General features: G+C 36.0%; 1 protein-coding gene across 1 annotated transcript in view; it reads right to left on the bottom strand.

The window, feature by feature from the left end:
- The window catches only part of LOC140153247 (uncharacterized), a 244178-nt gene extending 225667 nt beyond the window's left edge, over positions 1 to 18511 (bottom strand). The window contains 2 exon segments of the mRNA XM_072175942.1: positions 4692 to 5070; positions 17941 to 18511. Of these exon segments, the coding sequence (XP_072032043.1) occupies positions 4692 to 5030 (339 nt within the window). The 5' untranslated portion in view covers positions 5031 to 5070; positions 17941 to 18511.
- Between the last annotated feature and the right edge of the window lie 3943 nt (positions 18512 to 22454).

The raw sequence follows: 22454 nt of genomic DNA, 5'->3' as shown, positions 1-22454 counted from the left end.
ATCAAGAATTGACCAAGATATGCGCCTCCAAAGCCTCAAACCCCAAAATCAAAAGTTGCATTTTCAACAATTTTCAATGGGAACGCATCGTTGTATTGCACCACAGATATTGCACACAAGCACCACAGGCCAATCAATAAAGCACACAGTGTACACAGGCACAATTGAATCGTTAAAATGGCAACTTTTCATTTTGGGGTTTGAGAGTTTGGAGGCACATATCTTGGTCAATTCTTGCTCAATGTTCACGAACAGGGTGTCAAATGCGAAAGAAAAGTCCAATTAACAAAATGTATATTTCAGAATAATCCAAAATGATCAAGTTATTGAACAGCAAGGATGATTATAACTGACAAGTTTCTTTTTGTGCCTGGTGTATATCATTGAAAACTATTGAAATTGGCCAAAATATATGAAGAGTTCAGATGCCAGGGCTGATAAACAGATAAATACCATGCATGTTCAAACTTTTTAGCTTGAAGTTTAAATTAACTTGTTAATAATACCTTACTTTTATATAAATTCTCATGTACATGTATAGTTTTGAAACTAATAAAACTTAACAAATATTTTCTTATTACTTTCTTTACATTTGATCAATTATTATTTGCCTATATCTCAAATAAATTGAGAAGAATGGATATTCATTTCTTGTGTCTGAACTCTTTATATATTCAACAGGTGAATCCCTGTACAGCCCCAGGTGATACAGGCAACAAAAGTTCAATTGTCATTTGTAATTTCATCTTCACCATACAATTATCTCATATCTTTGCAGGACATCCTATTGTTCTGTCACTTCTTGCATTGCAACCAAATAAGTCTGCTGTATTCATGTTCAACTAAACTGCCTGACTGAACATGCAATTACACCTAAACCCTTTTGTGAAAATGTCTTATTAAAAGGGTCAAATCTTGGTTTTATTTGATTTATCCTCTTATGAAACATAAGTCATACAATTTCAAAGACACCAAGGGACACTGTGGGCCATTGCCAACACCACCTCCCAAGGCAGCCATCATTTCTGTCAAGTTCATTTTCAACCATATGAAATTATAACCACGGCAACGCCACATGGTTTACCCAGCAGGCCGTGGGACACATGCACCTGTATCAGTGTGTCTTTTGACAAGAAATACTCTGGATCATCCTGAGATTGACTTGAGCCGATATATCTGGTCAAGTTTGAGGCAGCTGACAGCAAAAACACTTGTTGTGTTACATTTCGATCATGAAATACATTTTGTGGAGTCAAATTGTACCGAGTTAAAAAAGATACAGGGAGACTTTAAGCTTTATGTTGGTGACATTTATGTTTTCATTACAGATTTGAATGGCTACAAGAGAGATTTCTATAAGTGCAATAACATGTATTCAAGAGTCTTCTAGGCAAAAACAAGTCAAGGCATACATGTATGAGATTTCATTCCAATATTTTTTGCCCGAGGAAAGCTTTTCTATATTTGCAGCTCATTTTAAACCAAAAGGTAAACACAATATGCTTTCAAACAACTTCATATTCAGATTTGGCAAAGTATAAAAACAGACAAGTTAGACCATACCATGTAGGCAATTGAAATCTTTGATTCAAATTTCAATGTCCCCCATTTTGTTTTAAATACACCAAAAATGTGCACTTTTTTGTGGACACTACACACAAAAATCAACCAAGGATTACCTGTATTTGTATACAATCTGTAAAACTTGGATTAACAATTCCAAGCTTGTAATCCTACTTCCATGTCCTAAATACCAGGCCTACAAAATATTCTACTAATTCTTTCCTCAAATAATGTAATCAACACGAGGACCATTAACTTGGATTATAAGTTAAATGTTGAGCCAAATCCACCACATAATTGTACCACATATGATGAGTGCAAACTTATTTCATTATACATGTAATATTTCAATGTATTTCCATATTTTGCTGTATTATGGTTTAGTGGAATGCCATTGCATACCTGTGTATTCACTTGAGTGAAGTGTTTGTCCTGGTCTCTCAACAAATATTCAAGAGCACTTTGGACCAACTTTTCCTAACATAACAAAGCCCAACATAATGTAGTGTAAACTTTGCAGAGTGGGACAAACTGTTAAGTTTTCATAAGGGCAAATGGGATTGAAACAGAATTCCTTCCCAATTGTCTGGTTTCCATATACATTGTACAGTACAATTGCAGTAAAAATCAGTTTTTCACAAGCTCCTTAATTTCACAAAGAAGGGTTTGATTTGCTGAGAAAAATTGCAACAAAATTGTGTTGTTAGCAAAAAAAGTGTGGAATTTGATAACCTAAATTCCCAGGAAAGGTTTTAAAATAAAGAAATATGTAACAAAATGAAGGGTGCAAGGCACGTCTCACAAAGAAATGTCTACATGCAAGACACATCTAAAATGTAAGCCAATTTTGAGACATGTCTTATTAGTATGTGTCTTCAGCCACGACATGTCTATGCTGAAGAAATGTCTCAGATTTGTCTCAATTGGCCTATGTGTCTTAACATGTGTCTTCAGCCAAATATTTTATGATGTTTTTTATTGTTTGACATGTTTGTTTGCAAAACATGACTGCAAAATTTGGCCTATACACCATTTTTACAGTGTAGGATGGTTTACAGCTGGGTAGCCAGGATTTTAGCGTGTGTGTGGTGGGGGGGGGGGGGGGGGGGGGGAGGAGGATCCAAATTTTAGTTGTAACACATGTAGACAAATTCTAAGATCATGTTTTTGTAAATGCAAAAGTCCACATTTCAAATGAATTACTGCAAACTTTAACTGAAAAAGTTCACATACATTTAATTCAGATGACCTCTGCTGTTCTGTCATTTATTTTTTGATTTCAGAAAATATTAGGTTTAAGATATTAATCAATTGCTTCTAAGAAAAACACCATCTTGTCAATTTTTACAACAACTGGTACAAACATCACCCCCATAAATATTAAAACAAAAACATGATGACTGCTGCACAATGGGGTAACAATATGCTGATCATCGGAATCCTATGTACTGTACAACAGCTAAAAATCTTCAATAACTCCCAAATGTTTTGATGATCATTAATCAAAAAATGCAATTTTAAAATATTTGTCTTCCCATCCTAAAATACCAAATTTATGCAAAGAATCAATTGAACTCTGTCAATCATTTATATAAAATGAGCAATCTAAAATTCATCTCTCACCTGTGTCAACAAAATGAAAAATCCCAAAAGAACAAGCTACAAGGTGAGTTCACACCAACAGAAACACCAGGATTAAAACATTTAAGACATTTGCCATGATCCAAACATTATATGTGCTCCCTGTTCTAAGAGTATTGACATGAGAGGTATAACAAAATTCACAATCCTACAATTGGCGATCATACATTGATCATCTTTTTGAATATTTTTTTTGTCATTTGCAGTGATGATTTAATACACCAATGTATCTCCAAGGTCTACTTCTTAAACAAAGACAGCAAGCCCAGCGTGTGCTACAAATGTATTGAACTCATTCATGTCAGCCCGTTATCATGTCTGCTGAAATCATGTGTCATAATTTTTATACTAGAAATAGTAAGTTTATTATGCATAGAATGTCAAATGTGATGAGTATACAGTGCGAAGAAGGAACCCCAAACAGGCACAATGGCAAGGACGGTACCCATTTATACGCACGTAAAAATAAAAGATTACTGATTTAGGGTCAGGGTTTAATTTCTGGGTAGGAAATGAGATGAAAATCCTTATTTAATATTTGAAATCTCTCAAAGGTTGTTTGAAATCCAAGGTGCACTTTTTAAAAATAGCATACAATCTCGGGTAAAATCTCAAGATTTGAAAATCTTAAGACTTTGTTTCCCTGTATGGACATGACTACAGGAAACCCCACTTGAACTACCACTGGATTGGTTTACTAATATTATGTATACACAAAGACAATCCACAATCCTGGAAAGGTATACAAGTAGATAACACTAATATCACAGGATAAATTTGTAGATGGATGTGACTTAAAATTTTTGTAATATATGTGACACCATCATCAGCTCCATTCCATTTGATGATTTGAATCCAAACTAAATACATGCAGATCATGGAGGTGTGCAGATTAAGTTCAAGATGACAACAGTTTAATTTTTTTTTAATGATCATAAATTACCATTAATGAGAGGAATGAGTGGATGTGACCAATTACGCTTCTTCCATTTATTCCCCTTGGCTCGTATTCTTTTACAGCATTATTCTTTTAATTGCAACATAACATTGTTTTAATATGATTTTCAATATATACAAATGACACATCTATTTGACATGGAAACCGAAATTAAGGACTTAATATTATATGACAATATCCACTGCCTACCACCCTACTCTCAGAGGGTACCTAACCAGCCACATCCTCACATTCAAAATTAATACAAGACACAAAAAAAGCGTCTGTTAGTAATGCGTATTTGGTTCATACCAAGTCTGAGCTTGCAAATTATTTTCTTCATCCACACGTATGAAGACTATCAAGTAAATCGCAGCCTTTACAGTGCACGCATTGCCTGCAGCGGTTAAATCAAAGCAAATGTACATTCATCACTTTTGTCACCTTGTCATCCAATCGCAGTGCTACAAAATATGATATCATACCTAGGTATGTAATTAAATTTCACCCTTGTATGGATAAAGTAGACAAAATAGCACTTTTGTATTACCTTCATGGCCAATCGCATCAGACTTGGGTGCATGATCATCAGGCGTAACGCTTGTTTCTTAAGTTCCACAAGACGATTGTTGCAACGTTCACACCACACACCAACCTGACTCATCCCTAATCCACTTTGGGATGAGGCTCCGTTTGTCACCTCGGCGCTGCTACCACCACCACCACCCGCAGCTCTGCTCCCCATCATAGCCGCACCTACTGCCCGTCGATGCATACCATCCATAGATCCAGAGGAGGCAGGGATGGTAGCAGGATGAGGTGGTGGTGGAGGTGGAGGTCCGCTTGGAGGTGGGTGATGGCGATATCCAGATGGATTGGAACTAGCCATGTTTCAAAGTTGGTGCTTTTTACAAGTCAACATTGGTAATCTGTATTGAAGAAACAAAAGATGAAATGATAATAAGTTAAAAAATTTACAAATAATAATTTACTTCTGCTGACATGTAAAAGCAGTAGGTCATTTACATATACATGTATACTTAAACAAGAGAGAGAAAGAAAGGGAACGAATAGGTGTGTGTGAGTGTGGGGTGGGGGTGTGGGGGTGTGTGTGCATTTGTTTACTGTGTCAAATGAGGACACACACATGATTTGATTCTTAATTACCAAACAATATAATTAGCTGATAACTTTAATTTTAGCTTAAAAATGCATTTGATGCTATGTACCCCATAGATGTCTATGAAGGTCCATGGTTCAGTGCAGCGACTGACCATGTGTGTGACGGAGGTAGTAAAAGTTACATCCTTGGTATAAGGGTTTTTACCCAACGTCCCTGTTTGATAGCCGGAATATGTAGTGGTTGGTGTGGGTGTGTGGGGGTGAGTTCGAATGCACTATCAAAGTGAGGCTGTGTGTTTAGCAAAATACCATCAAACCGAGGTTTTTGTAATAGCGAGGAGCAAAGCGAGGAAAAAAACAAAAACATAGCGAGGATGCTGTTTATAATGCTTCTGACGTAGTGAGGGGGGTATGGGGGGTATAGGGGGTGTATAAGCAGGCTCCTCACTTCTAATGCGAAATGCACATTTCCTCGGTCTAAATGCATGTGTCTTTTTTAGCCTCGCTTTGCAGTGTGTAATAAATCTCGCTTTGTATGGGTGACGAGTAGGGGTGTGTGTGTGTGATGCAAGTGAAAGAGAGTCAGATATGGAGAGAGGGAGAGAGAGAGAGAGTAACGTTTTTCAAATAATATGTACAAGATCAAACCTTTCATAAATTATTAAATGGGGGAGAAAAAGGAAAAACAACATGTAACCTGAGAGAAAAATAACAACATGTACTTGAACCTGGCTGACACATTCCTTTTCATACAAGAATGAGGAATTATTTTGCGCAGAATTCCTTTACACAGTATAATGAATTATGCCTTAAGAACTTGCGATATGATCAGCTTACTCATAATGGTTCAACATAAAATTGAATCAACTGTGTCAATCCTATTTAATATCGTGACTATCATAAATGATGCTGTATTCATCATAGAGCCGCAGCTTGCACCTCCATCTATAGATTACATCATCAGTCTGACAGCGGGTGCACAAGAATTTAACATAATAACGGTACAATGTAGATTTGAATTACTCTTCCAAATCTATGCCAGGTATATTATACCATATACCATCACATCACTGTTCCTGATTTGGAGGACCTGCCATTTTTGTTTTCCATTTGCAAAAATGAACAAAATCAAGGGGCAGGGTCAAGAGTTTTGTGCAAAATCAGCCTATTTTGGGCACATTTCAGTCACTTAGCCCTCCCCCCAGCCCCCAAGTCCCCCAGTACCAGCCAGTTTCTGGATACACCCCTGAAATTACCACCAAAAGGGGGCATGAAAAAGCGTAAATTGCCTTTAATAAGTTAAATTTGTAGAATTGCCAGGGCAGGTTCTACCAATACGATGGTTTGCTTTGTTTTCTTTTTTTACCTTCTTTATTCCTTGATTCACAATAGCTTTGCCTGGCCATACTTATCAATAAGTACCTGTACATGTATGCATGTTCAGAATATATATTTATTGATCTATCTATTCAAATAAGGTAAAATAAGTACTAACAAAACGAGAATTTTACTCATTTTGTAATAGAATATTTATCTGGACATCTGCATCTATACAAGAAAAAAAACACCTCAGGTTCTTGTTAAGTGGTCAGAAAAGGGGACAGATTTTTTTTAGAAATGTGGATTGGTGTGTTCAAGCAAATTCAGATTTGAATCAATAGCCCACATCAAAAATGTTACATCGACACATTTTACCATACAATAAAACAGTACTCCGCACATCTGACAAAACAAGTTTGTAGCTCATAGTTTTTAAGTTTCTCTATCACTTTCATTCATCACAGTTTAGTGCATAACCTTAAACAACCAGGACTTGGAAAGTGACTTTTACAAGTATCGCTGTCGCCGTCTTTAATCTGTCATCAAAAATAAAATCATACATCTCAGGAATCCTCTTATGACCAGATAGAACAACACCACACATATCTTTTATAGGTATCATTCAACGAGACAGATGTCTCTTGCTTGCACGTCGTCTGCTATCAAAAATACATTGCTGATATACCTAAACATGATGCTCGGCCGGCAGTCTGCGAATAGTGATTGCTACACCTTGTACTGGGCTATTCCATTTGAAAGCCATCATCCCTGTGGAAAATTTAGCTAAAGGCTTTAGGACAATTTGGTAACTTAAATTTGAAAAACTCATCCCACTTTTGAAAGATAGGTAAAAGCCATACAGGGGAGAGCCTCACTCCAGTTGTGGAAGAGAGGTAAAGCCATACATGTACATATAATACATGTGCAGAGGGGGTATGAGTGTCAAAATAATACCTAGCCAATTCCATTTGAAAAACAAACTCCCTCTGTTGAAGACTTAAATTCTAAAATGTTCCACAAGAGTGTGCCTATACCAGATTTCAAACAGAATATAGTACAAATTGTGGAAACATTAGAGGCAAACAACGGAGGACCAACGGAATTTAATATCCATGAGTAATCCCCATCAACTAACTGATGGATTAGAGAGGGATTTGTCAAATGACAAAATCACTTTTGTTTTCCCATTTACCTCCCTGGGTTTACTCATTCATTCATCCCCTGCAAGATAACACAGTTTTGTTAGTGAACTCAAGAAGAAATGGAGCGCTACAGATGCAGATTGATGGTCTACGCTTCTGGGCTGTGGGCAATGATTGGCAAGTACCGTTGAGTGATTGTGGATGCAGCGATCAAAGACGAGATAGAATTGAGATGGTGGATGCATCAGAATGAAATCCCATTTTGTGGGTAGGATTGGCAAAAAAACGCAGCTTGAACTCATTTGGTAATTAGAGGAAGGAAATGAAGATAAAAGGAATGTAGTGTATTATTTCCTCATCATTTCCAGGTGCTGTTACTTATCCAATTTGAACTACATTAATTAGCAAGATTAGTCATACCATCAACATTTTTTTTACCTTTTCGGGCTTTTTTTTGTAAAGGTTTCAAAGAAATCCTTAAATTCTTTAATAGATTCTAGTCACATATTCTGGTTTTTTTAATTCTTTCTCTGTTATCTACTGAAGATAACACTTAAGATAGCATGTATATGACATACATTGTATGGTCAATGTCGAGTTATAAAAATCTTGATTTAAAATCCCATTTCTAACTTCAAGGGAATTTTGCTATCTACTGAAGATAGCAAATGAAACCTAAAATTACTTTTTTTGATAATGAAAATCATGAAAAAGTGCTATAAAACAATTTCCCTGAGAAGATTGGACATGCTGTCTGAAACACCATGTAACATTATCCTTATATATAATTACAAAGAGCAAAATCAAACTGCCTAAATTTACTAGGCCTATAAAACAAGATTAAGTTTTATCAACTTTTTGCCATAGATCTGTGATGATTTTAAAAAAAATCCAACTTTAGGTATATTCGCCGATCGCACAGTTATATCAAAATGAGGTTCTTCCCATAAAGTGTGTGCTGTGTGTGCTTAGGCCTGTCAAACCATCAAACGCATGCTTTAATTACCGCATACGCTTTGCAAACGCCTTCTGACGTGTTGCTAGAAAGTGCAAGAAACAAAAATGCACATTGTATGTGCATGCGTTTGTAGTTCAAGAACCTCATTTTGGTAGCAAAATGCTGGAACTATGCAAAGGGTGAAAATAGCCTGTACTATCTTAAACGTTACTCTCCTTGCCATAGAAGCTGCATACAATAATACAAGCTGCGCGTGCATGTCGAGACAATGGACTATAATTATGCTAAAATCCAAAAAGAGACTATCTTTCCCTTTTTGCGCTTTGTCAAAATTTGTGAACTGTTTCCCTTGTTTTCAATTTCAAAATTCTAAGCTTCCTAACTGATCCAAGGGTAGACTATGCCATAGTCGAATTTTATTTAAAATATGTTATTATTAGTCATGATGAACCCATTTCGTTGAACTCAAAATTATACTGATGTTTATTAAAATTAAAGTATTCAATAGTAAAATGGTCATAAAGAGTTAAAAATATCAGATGATTAGTGACAATAAAAGTAATTGAATGCAACATTATCTTGCAATTATAATGGCTCACTTATAATACTGAACAATTCTGATTTTGGAATCTACCAGTTTATTGATAGCGAACCCCGAAAATTCGACTATGGACTTTGAATTGTAAACAGAACTTTACCCCCTGGACTTTGCTCTCTGAAAACACACTGTCAAGCATACTTGTTTATCAGTCCATTAAGCACAAGTACTAAACATGGTATAGTACAAGACGCGCTATATGTTTGATGAGAGATTAACTTTCGCGTCAACACAAAAGCGCTGCAAATACCACAGACAGTTATGTACGGTAGTTAATGGTAATGGCGCGGGCCCAGAAGATTTAAACCATAGCGAGATATGTGCGACCAATCACAAGGCAGATCCATTTAAAGATGCATTACATCATGGCCAATTTTAGTTAGGCCAGAAATTGGCCTAACTCTCCATAGAGTCCCGTGTTAAAAATCTTAACCGCAAGGCAAAGTCAGTAGTCTACTTGGGAAGCTAACAAAGAGAGGGAGTAGGGTGACTGAAAAGATCAGATGTGAAAATCTATCAATTGTGCACACATTAATTAAATCAGAGTTTTAAGCTTAAATACAATATTCAGAGTATGCACAATGGGCAAGTGGACTACGGAGTAGTCTAATCCAAGGGATGTATATTTCAACTGCTCAATGCCAGAAGTGGGTAAGAGCAATAGCTGCCATATCATCCCTATGAACACTCAGCAGTCGATTTGTGTACTTTTTGTGGTAGTTGCTTGAAACATCAAAAATAACTGTAGCATACAAATTTCTACTTAAACTACAGTATAGTTATGTACTAAATGTAGTCCTACAAGAGATGGCCTGATCTTTTTCCCCTGTTTTCCCCTTCTCTACCCTTGGAACATCAAAAATGCATCCCCATCTTATATAAAGTGTTCAATGATGTGGCCAAGGAAAGTTGGTTCCTACTTGCCAGACTTGCAAACTAGTATTCAACTAATTCAAGTAAGCTGTTGATTCTTCATTAAATATTCATAGCTAACACAATTAGCAATTCAGTTGACCATGCTTCAGTTGTTTCTGGTTTGTTTTGATAGTTAAAACAAGGGCACTATGTTCATTAAAGGTCACCATGATGTTTGTTGTCAGTGTTTTTATTAAGCTTAACTTTTAAAATAAACTGAGAGAGGGGAAAACTCAGTTTTAACATGGAATTTTAACATTTCCACTGATCATTTTCTACATGGCTTGAAAAATTTTCTCAACAGAAAATAGAACCAAACCAAACTGTTTTTTTTTTCAATTTCAACCTTTACAGAAAAGTACAAGTGATGAAATTATCGTATTATTTTAAAAAAAATTCCATCTCTGTAGTTCACAAAATTGAATTTCATTATTTTACAAATTAAAATCTGATAAAAAATGTTCTTATTTATAATATTTCTAAATCTGCTTCCTTCTGCTGCATTCTTACACTTATAATATCACATGTGATTGAAAGTAAAAGACTATACTAAAATATTACCAAATTTAGGTAAAAATCCTTGAAACCAATTATGTGCATTTTTGGTAACTACAATTTCAAACACATTTTACAGCTCCTCAATCCATCCACTTGGTCTAGATTTATAAATTGAAAACATGAAACTGATGCATCTCTCACATTATATTCTTCTGAAATATTGCTCATATTTTCTACATCACAGACCTATATAGATAACTGCCTTAAGGAATACCTCAATTTCCATGTCAATTGACTCTCAGATACATACTCCAATCAACAGTCAATTCAAGTTCATTGATGATGATGATTGGAGCCATATGATGCGCTGCACGCAGATAAACAACTTAACATGCATGATGATATGCCCCCTCCCCGTTATTAAGGAATTGGCTCATGACTGTGAAATGAAGATAGAAGTCTATTACACACTCCATTTATTATAGACATTACCTTTAATAATTGCAGTTATTAAAATATAGGCCTATTATAGATATATTATAGATCTCTCTGTGGATAGACATCAAGATATGTTAAAATCATCCATCCAAAAATTGTGTAAGTTTGTGATATGGATATGATGCATTTAATGCAGAAGAAATTTTAAGAAAAATATATGATACGCAGGGCACAGGCCTATGTACTTTGTCTTCACAGGTTTAACCTACAGCAGCTAAAGGGAGTATCCCATCATGCATTGCAGTCTATCTGCTTGCTCCATAGCAAATGTATACAAAATATCAAGAGCCGCTTAGATATTGAGAGCTATGGATAGTTTCACAATACTTCAGATTTTTTCAAACAAAAGTCTAAGCTCCCCTGATATAAGCGAGTAATTATTGAAAGTTGAAGTGAGGGATTTTGTGTACACTTTCTATGGCATGTGCAGTTCTACTATGGTACTGCAGAGCATGATGGGATACACCTATCAGCTGCTGTGGGTTTCAGGTCTAGCCATTTGAACAGATCCGTTTTTCGTCCATTCCCAATTATTTTGGCCTCTTATCAACAAGCAACATGATCCAGTATCTAGGTATTTGTGTTTACTGATAACATAGCACACTAGATTATCACCTACAAGCAAACAAAACCATCTTTTCAGTTTCTGAGTAACTGCCAATGGCGGCAAAATTATGCAAACAAAGCGTGTTAACTCACCATTGATGAAAATGGGATGGTATTTTGGAGAGGGACACTGGTACCCACTCAGTGGTACTGAAACCTTTTATCAGGACAAAATATACCCCTTCCATCCCCCTTAGTCCCTGATAATCGCAATTTACCTTTCTTGTACAGTGAATGATCACTACCCTTATTCCACCTCTTTCTATAAATTAGTGATGACAATTCTCAGATGCTATGTTCATTTGGTAAATTACCCTGTAGAAAGCCTGCAAACTTGTTTACTGTTTCCTGAATCATAAATTATACACAATTCAATTTGGTTAAGTTTTTATGAACTTTGCTACAAACAAGAGCACACAACCTTTTTTGTACTGCTTCATTGAACTGCCATGCAGCCTTCAGGACCTTAAACTGCCACAACCATCTGATTATCTCCAAGGAAAAGGTGAAAGGAAAAGAAAATTGGAGAGCGAATTTAATATTACTGCTCTGAGCTATTCAGTGTTTCTCTTATTTGATACACTTGTAGCCTTCTGCACTGCATACAGATCTGTTTATCAGTTGCAGATATCTGGATTTATAAAGAGCTTTGCCTAAATACTAATATTTAGTCAGGAGTGTGTAATGTAAAGGTTAATGACACTGCTTACAGTGTTGGATAGCATTTGCTGAATTACAATGTATTCTTTGTTTGGTTACTTTTTACACTAGGTATGGCAGACCATTTAACTTTTCTAAATTAAATTCAGGAACAATACTGATTTTACCAATGAATGATGTATCATAATTTGCAATTCCAAAGGCCAAATAATCCTACCATTAGTACCCATTACATTTGTATCAAAATGATATTTCACTTCAACTTTTCTACTAGTAATTAATTAACTAATGAACCTGAACACCTGAGTTCATTGCTTAAGCAGGTCAGCAATGTAGATTTAGCATGTTTAGAAGCAAATAACTTGACAAATTGCAAACTTGATCAAAAACTTATGAAATCTAAAACCCATATAATTTACACCTTCATTTTATTTAAACATGTACATCTGATGTCAAAATAATCATAAACAATAGATTGTTTTGATGGTAATTTTGTAATTTAGCCATTTGAAATTGAGTTGTACAAAGTTTATATCATTTGTATTGAAAATGCAGCGCTTTAATAAACATTTGTCACTTGAAACAGTCCTTAGGGGATGCTTATTAAGAATGGGGAGCTAATTAGGAGGATATGGTATGTACAGCAAAATGGGGAAGCAAAATGGAGATGGGCGGGACATGTTGCAAGAAAAAACGACAACAGATGGACAAAAAGAGTCACCGAGTGGCAACCAAGAACAGGAAAGCGTAGAAGAGGAAGGCAAAGACGAAGATGGCGAGACGACTTAACAGCATATAGAGGCACCACATGGGCAAGGGATGCGCAAGACAGACAGAAATGGAAGATTCTTGAAGAGGGCTTCATACTACAGAGGATGAAACAGCCTAGGTGAGGTGAGGTGAGGTGAGGTATGTACAGCATATCAGAATGAACATTTATTGCATTTGCATTATCTTGGTGTAAATTTAATTGTACAGATTATTTCCATCTCAAGTCTCCTAAAATAAAAGCTTATTTGATTAGTCATTGCTCTAATGGTAGTATCAAATTCAGAATTGGGTCATATCTGTACATTATAGCTGCTTGATTGCTCCCAACAATATCTATTTATTTTCAGTACATGATTTTTAGAGTTTCAAATGCAATATTAGTAAGGATGTGACAGTGATTGGATTAAAATCAGTCAGGAGTGAAAATGATTCAACGTAATCAATACTAGAAACTTGTCTGGTGAGCCTGGTTGTTGGGACACCTTGTCCATCTGTGTGACACCTTTGATGTGTGAATGGGATGACGGGTGGGAGGGAGGGTGACTGAGGTTCAACCCCCATTCAGAGTACAAAGATGGGCTGAGGTACGGTGATGTGGGTTTGCCTGCTATAGGTTGAAATTAAACAAACTCCATGAAGACCTGAATCACTACTACAAATTTTCCATTTTGTCTTTCACCTTTTGTCATACTGACAGGCACAGTGACTTAACCCCCAAGAGGAAAAGGGGGTAAAGTTGCACATTTGCAACTTTTGAAATTGAAATTATCACAGTGTGCATCTTGGGTTCACAGTGTGCTGGTACTCATCTGGTAGGGGTAAGGGGTAATTCCAGTTATTCCACCAAATATTGGGCTTACAGTCAAAATTGAATTGGGGAAATTCCACTTTTTAAGGCCAAAATGACCAACTGACCAATTTTCAGCAAATTATTAGATTTTTACCCCCCCCCCCCCTGCCAAAAACACACAAACAAGCTGTTGCTGCCACTGCTTATTGCACGGATTTGATTTGTATTGTAGTAGGTAGGGTCTACATGCTATAAAATTAAAAATATCAGAGGGAAAACCTAGCAATTTTGCTCCACCTGGACATTTTGTTTGTTACCCCTGCACCCCCAGGCACCCCCCCCTCCTATGCATATAGACCCTATTCCAAATGTAGTATAAATTTTAGTTACTGAGGTTCATTTCTAACTGACAATATTTATTATTGTTCTGATTGTTATTGTTTGACAAATTAATTATTTTTATACTATAGCCTAAAACCAACCCAAGAACTTGCTACTTAATTAACGGTCACCTCTTTCTACATGGTCAAAGCATTTTATTTAGCCGACTGATTCTTCCCAAGTATCAATATAGATAAAACTGATTCACCTTGCTACTATCTATCGCTCCCCATTTTGTTAATTGGATCACAGGGATGGAGGATCCAATAAATGCATGAATCACTCTTGTCAAAGCATGCAATCTTACTTTTTACAAGAATTCAATTTTCAGGTCGCTGAAAAAGATACCGAGTATTGCCATGTATACATGCTGATTAGGGTCGATTTGATTAAATTAATCTGCGGTGAGCTCTTAATCACCCTAATAGGATTGTGCCCTTACATGGCGTACTTACATACAAATTTCACAATAATACATAGAAGTCTTGAAGATTTAATTAAAGCAGTAGTGGCCGGCCACTGGGTTTGAGTGTTTTCCGTGCACTAAACAAGGAAATAGGGTGTAAGATGGCAGCTGCCCACTGCCAAGTGTGTTTGTCCATCTGACTGCTTTCTCCCATTTCTTGTTGCTATACCCATTCAATTATTGCTTGAGACAACCTAAATATGGAAAATCACTCCAGAGTTGTCAAATTGTGATACTCTGCAAATACAGAGTTAGAGCCTTTGTCAAACATTTCCATTTTGAGTTTTATTGTACTTCTTCCACGCCTTCCCCATATACTTTTAGTCAGTGCGCTCTTATAAAGGGTAATTTCCGGGCAGGGCACTCTGCACGTGTTGTATGGGGTAAGATCAGTATCTATATTTATATTTGGAGTTTTAGGATTCCATACTAACCATTGTGATTGATTACCACCACTATGGACCACAAGAGCCTCATCCCAATAGCATAGTCCAATAACCTCAATTAGGCCAAGTAAAAAAAGAAACAAGTTTCTCGTCCGGACTTTTTCAAAAAAGCAGGAGGCAGGGCTTTACTATTTACTATTTTTCAATTTTTTGCTATTTTTTCCAAGATGGCCGCCATGCTAAATATGGCTGTTCAATGTATATTTAATCACCGATATTGTGCTATTTGAGTATACTGATGCAATGTATGACAAAACAAATGATTTGTCATTTGTATCATTTTTAGTCCACTTTCTAAACATGTTTCAAAATTCAGAAACAGTGAAAATGTACATTTGTTCAGCTTGACAATAGGCATATTCGATATACCCAATTTCCTGGTTTATATCGGTTTGAAATCAATACCGAAACCGATACCGAACATTTTTTCTAAATTTCTAAACATATTTTTAAATGTTTTCCTACCCTTACACAATCTCTAACCCACCCCCAAATATACACCCACCCAAGTCCAACTAACCTTTAACCTAATCCAAAACCCTTGCCCTTACACCCAAAAGGGAATTAGGGGAGAAATTGATTTCACCTGAAAATTGGACCTATATTTAATGTTTTAAAATGCATTATGAACATGTTAACGTTTTAATTACTTTACTTTTGCCTCAATTCATCAAAATTGTTATTTTTATCGCTAACAAAATAAAAGAGAAACCTTTCACATAATTTTGGAAATTTAAATTTTTTCTAAAATTCTAAAAATACCAAAGAAATACATTCAAGTGCAAAAGCTTTTTTCTTCTGGGTAAGAATTTTTTTCTTACATGCAACAACCTTTTTCTTGCAGGTTAGAAATTTGATAAATAGGTCATCATATACAAAATGCATGCATGGACCTATTTATCAAATTTCTAACCTGCAATAAAAAAGCTGTTGCATGTAAGAAAAAAATTCTTACCCAGAAGAAAAAAGCTTTTGCACTTGAATGTATTTTTTGGGTATTTTTAGAACTTTTTTTTAATTTCCAAAATTGTGTGAAAGGTCTCTCCTTCCTATAATTAGCCATAAAAATTGCTATTTTGATGAGATGAGGCTAAATAAAGTAATTAAAACTTTATATATTCATGGATTTACGAAGTTTAAAAGCTAAATATAAGTCAGATTTTGGGGTGAAATCAATTTCACCCCTAATTCCCTTTGAGGTTGGGGCAAGGGTGTTTAGCTAGTTGGGCTTGGGTGGGTTTGTATACTAAAGTAAGGTTTGGGGTTGGTTAGAGTTTGTGCAAGGGTAGGAAAAACAGTTAATAACTTTAAAAAAAATAAAAATAAAAAAAATAAAAATCGATTTTTTTTTTTTTTTTTTTTTTTGATAGTAAATAGTAAATAAAAGGAGGCGGCGGCCAAAAAGGAGGCGGGCGGGGACGAGAAACTTGTATTTTATTTTACTTGGCCTTACATAATCATAGTGCAAAATTTGACCTCAAGTTGCAGAGTATGAGTTTTTGTACCCAAATCTTCAAAGGTCATTCAATGAATGTGCAAATGTATTGGGGTTAAAGAACTGTACCTTGATAGATGAGCATGTTGTGGATCCTAGTGCACCCTAGGAGAATCAGATTTAGGGGTGTCTGGCAATTCTTATTTATTTAAATTTGAAGACAGAATTAAATTTAAAAACACTAGTTTGCGTCTGACATCAACATGATCAAGGCAAAGGTGTGCTGCGTGATTGGTTGCTGAATTCTGACCTGCGCAGTATGGCATTTTTGGTGTGGTTGACAGGACGTCATAAGTAAACTTGTCTTTTTAATTTAAAACTTTATAAAAATCTTAATACAAAGCAAAACTACTGTGCATGCATAGCCTATCAGACCAAAGGTCCTTATGATTGAAAAAACAAGGTCCATTCTTTTTTGATCTGTTTAGAACATTTTTTACTATTAAAAAAGTGAAAATGTTCTAAACAGATTGAAAAAGTTGAGCTGGTAAAAGTACAGACTTTTCCAAAAGGCACAATGTTTTATCTTGCAAACATGCATACTCCCCCAAAAAAACATAGTCTACAATAACATATGAGCGTGCTTTAAACAACACATTGCCCAATAAACCTCCATTTTCCATTGTTTTGACAACATGTTACCAAAACCCAGGAATAAAACCCATTTCTGCTGACATGTTAGTCTCAGAAATCCATTTCACTAAACTTTTAACCATTTTAAACTCAAAGTGTCCATTCGTAAAGTTATACAATATACCCAATAAATGTTCTAGATGTATAATAACTTTGCAAAGGGTCCCTGTATTAAATCCCTAATGAAGGGTACCATTCGTAAGTTTAGTGAAATAGAACTTACGACTCGTCGAATGTTACAAATAATTTCGAGACTTGCGAAGCTTTGTAAAGTTTAGTGAAGTGGCCCCTTATCATGGCCCCTTTAAGGGCCCCATTGCTTGCCATAAACTCCTCTTGAGGTTCCCCTTTTCTCTCATTATGATATATTGTATGATAAACATATTATTCCTCCATCATGTCCATTGAAGTATTATAAGTTATAGAACTTATTGTTTACATCCATAGAACATGTAGAATAAAGTACGCTCTACTGGTAAAAGTCCAAGCATCATACATACCGACACAATGTTTCGCATGTGGTGTACAAGAAGCCCTGGCAACTTGACTAATTCCAAAGACTGCACGTGGACGCCGATATATTCCAATGATAATTTCTCCGAGTTGGGCAAGTTCTCTCAAAACAATAGGTCAACAAAATCTTCTGTAATGTTCCAAGATCCGAACAATTCACAACAACACCGGAGCTGTCCTTGATTCAGTTTTTGAAGCAAATAATAATACACACGGTGCACAAGAAAAGTGTTTTGTATGGCCTCAGGTTTGGCCACCAGCTACTAGGCACGCTGAATGTCGGTTGATGATGCGAGCAAGGTCCACCGGCACTGGCCTACGATCCCAATGCTACACCACTACCACCAATTTGCAAAGTCAACATCAAGTCCAAACAACATCATGTAGTTCAATAGATGCCCTTGAACGTGATTCAAAGAGTCTTCAATGGGATGTATATCATGAATATAAGCAAGTCCTTTACACTGACCGCCTTCAAACAATGAAATAATGGATCCAAAAATGAATACCCTTTCGGCTTACCTCCAGTGCCTCAGACCATTTACTCCATACACTCTTTGCAGTGCCTTGAGATGCTCAGTGAATGTGATCGGATTTTAACTCGAGTGATTCATACACAAAACTTTTATTTCACGTGGCTAACTACTGCAGCACATTCAGATGGGGATTCTCGTACTAATATGAAGAATCGCTTTAAATAGGAGCCCTCTTGCGACAATGTCATCGTTTATACAGGGTGTGTCAAAAATTTAGTACGTGCTTGGGTACATGCATTTATACTTGAACTCAGACTTGATTTGAACTAATGATATTATTTGTTTTTGGCCCCTCCATTAGACCCTTATGTGAGCCTTCCTCTTTTATGAGTCATGCCATTTCTATTAAAATCTTTCTTTAGGGCCGTCTCACGTTGAGTCCAGGTCGGGGGGGCCGGGGTAGCGATTAAAAAACAGGGTTTTTTCGGTGAGTGATTTTACGCCACTTTTGGAGAGAAACCCCTATAAATGTTGGTCAGATCTGTACAATTTTGGCCCCATATCCTTAACAGTGCTGACAACTGCCGGATGAGCAAACATTTTGGCAAAAACAAATTTTGGTAAATTTTAAGAACAAAAATGGGGATTCATTCTGTTCAAAACTATTTTAAAAGCGGGTCATTACTTGATAACAAAACAAGAAACATCGGGGTATATTGAGTGGAGCGGCTCCCGCGGTCAATGTGGCCGCACATTCTCCGTCACTCACCAATTTTCAGTAATGCACTGCCCCGTTTTCCATAAACTGTCTTTTTACAGTCTATGATTCTTCCCTCATCTTTTTAAAGTGCCGTGCGAGCTCATCGCTTCTCTGGTGTTTTGGCCCGGTGTTTTGGAGGGATGCTCCGTTGTCCTGAAAATACAATTAATTTGACTGAATCCATGCAGTACAAGCTGGAACATGTGTAGGCCTACAATATTACCTATGGCAAAAATTCAGGTTTGAAAATGCCCATTGCTATAGACATGCTTCCGGATATAACATCGATGATAGGCCTACTATAAGTTGTGAATGTAGCCCTACATGTATGCATGTTTATCGTCATTTTTATTGTTTGCTAATATCAATATTACTCGTTTGAGTCTTGACATTGACAAAAGAGAACAGAAATATCAAAATAACTGAGAAACGTCCTTAGCATATTATTTTTTTTGTAGCCAAAGCCAAGTTCAAGTCTGACTCCTTAAACAATTTTGGTTACATTTAGTGATAGATAAAGCACGTGTGTAATATGCGGGAGGTCAAAATTTGGCAATAGCCTGTAGCCATTTTGGTTTAGAAAATCAGCATGTACCCAAAGGTACACGTTCAAGGGGAAAATAAGATGCATGGGCGGTCGATCGTTTGATGAAAAAGCAGATTGCCGAAGGTTGCTTCAGTTTTTCTTCCTTAAAGTCCCATTCAGTGATCCCAACGCAACTTCCGCAAGTGCAAAAAAAAAAAAAAAAAAAAGGCAAAAAAATAGAAAATGTTTAAGGGTAAGTCATCATTGTCATTTGGTATTTTTGAAATAAAAAATCTAGCAAAAAACCAAGAACACAGCAGTATTGGCGAATTTAGATATTAAAATCTATGGTTGAAGCTCCATTCAAATACATATACTATCAGTATATAAATTACAGATTCACTATGTAAACATGGTAAATGCCTAGTTATTTTTGTATCAAATCACGGCTTTTGGATAAACCTTTATGAAAATGATAAAGGTACACATCTGAATTTTGATGCTTTTTACGATCGTCCGGATGTGCAAATCACTGAATGGGCCTTTATAAGGTTGTACATTTTTTAGCGATTCTCTTATATGAATCTGACGAAAATGACATGAATGCTGATACTTAGGCCTACTTTATTTAGCCCTATCATCATTTTACCATCGGGAATATTTCCCAGAAAAATATTATGTGAGCATGATAAGTGCGGCTATGAGTCTTTTTATGTAAATCACTTTTTATCGTTTATTTCTCAGGCCTGTTATTTCTGATCGAAAAAAATGCCTTTGAATTTAGGAATTAAAGAAATTAAACGAATTTAAGAAACATAAAAAATACATTAAAATGATTTGCTAAAATGTAGCTCAGCCTGGAGCCCCGAGCTCAGCTATTTTTTGCTTTACTGATTTTTTTTTGAGTCAGCCAGGTGGAAGCTAGCAGTAGCATTGATACACGGCTCGTTGTATTTATTGGTGGCGCTATATAGCAATTGCAAACGGACACTAGTATAAAGCTGTGAACTGTAAAGTTGCTACCGGTATAGTCCCGCAAACACACAACGTTTTACAGAAAACGTTTAAACGTCAGGTTATATAAAGGGCATAAACACGTTTTAATAACACACAACGTTTTACAGAAAACGTTTAAATGTCAGGTTATATGTTTAATAACATTCAGAAAACATTTTACGTGATGCAAACCATTTTAACAAAATGTTATTTTACTATTGACAAACTGTACAATAACGTTTTAAAAACGTTTTCATGACCTTTATATATTCCGACATTAAAATGTTATCTAAATTATTTACAACAGCCTAAAGGTTTCAAGAACATTATTGTGTTTGCTGGGATATTATGTTTTCTTACAGATATGAAAATATCTGTTATTTTGAACAATAAGAAAGCCATTGAAAACAGGCCAACATTAAACAACTATATCATCATAGGCCTATTATGCGATCCCTGTGGGCAGGCGCGGTTCAGGGGGGTTGTGGGCCCGCCCCTCCTCCCACCAAAAAAGAGGAAAGGAGAGAAGAGAAGAGAAAGTAGAAAGAAGGAGAAAAAGAGAAGAGAAAGGGGAGAAAAGTGATCATATTTTAGGCATTGCTTGAAGGCGGGTCCTCCGCCCAAAAGCATGTGAAAATTAGTTATTTTTATATATGCCTTACTATTTTCATTATTTTTAGTAGACAGCAAGCAAGTTGTACGCATTGTAACATGTATCTTCAGTACACAAGTATCATATGCCTTTTTGTCTACAGTAGACAGCAAGTTGTATACATATATTTTCAGTACCCAAGTATATGCTTGCTATCTTTTTCAGTGGACAGTAAGTTGCATGTCTTGCTTTATCATGTAGATAGCAACTCCAGCATACAAGTTATATGCTATCTTCAATAGATCCCTCCCTTGCTATCTTCAGTAGACAGCAAGATGTATGCCTTGCTATTTATACATGCTATTATAGTAGAGATCAAAGCAGGCAAGTTGTAAGCCATGCTATATAATATAAATGTAGACACCAATTAAGTTAAGATTATACAAGTGGCATGGTTTATTCTCTTCAATAGACGTATGGCATTCGTATGCCTTGCTGTCTACAGTAGGGACCAGACAGAAAGTTACATGCATTGCTATCTTTGACAGTAAATCGTATGCCTTACTATCTACAGTATAGACAGCAAGTAATATGCATTGCTATCTTCAGTAGACAGTAAATCGTATGCCTTACTATCTACAGTATAGACAGCAAGTAATATGCATTGCTATCTTCAGTAGACAGTAAATCGTATGCCTTGCTATCTACAGTAGGCCCTATAGACAGGTATATGCATTGCTATCTTCAGTAGATAGTAAATCGTATGCCTTGCTATCTTCAGTAAACACCAAGTTCATCATACAAGTGACATGCCTTGCTATCTTCAATATAGGCAACAAGCAGTATGCCTTGCAGGAGTCTTCAATAGAGAGTATAATAGTCGCATGCTTTGCTATCTAAAGTATATACATATTCAACATACAAAACGAAAAAGCGCAGGTCAGTGTTAAATTCGGACACTGGTCGAGCCTATATACCGCTTTTGATGTAGAATGTAACACTGTAACATCATTGTAAAATCACAAGATAACACGCCCGCCTAATGTTGTTTAAAATGAAGTTTAACATATTATTTTAACACTTTAATTTACATTGCAATAATTAATCATAATTATGCCTAATATGATTTGAGCTTTTCATTTGTTGAACAG

Source organism: Amphiura filiformis, chromosome 5, assembly GCF_039555335.1.
Source record: "Amphiura filiformis chromosome 5, Afil_fr2py, whole genome shotgun sequence".
NCBI lineage: Eukaryota > Metazoa > Echinodermata > Ophiuroidea > Amphilepidida > Amphiuridae > Amphiura > Amphiura filiformis.
The sequence above is the reverse complement of the archived record's forward strand: the minus strand, read 5'-3'. Positions and strand labels throughout refer to the sequence as shown.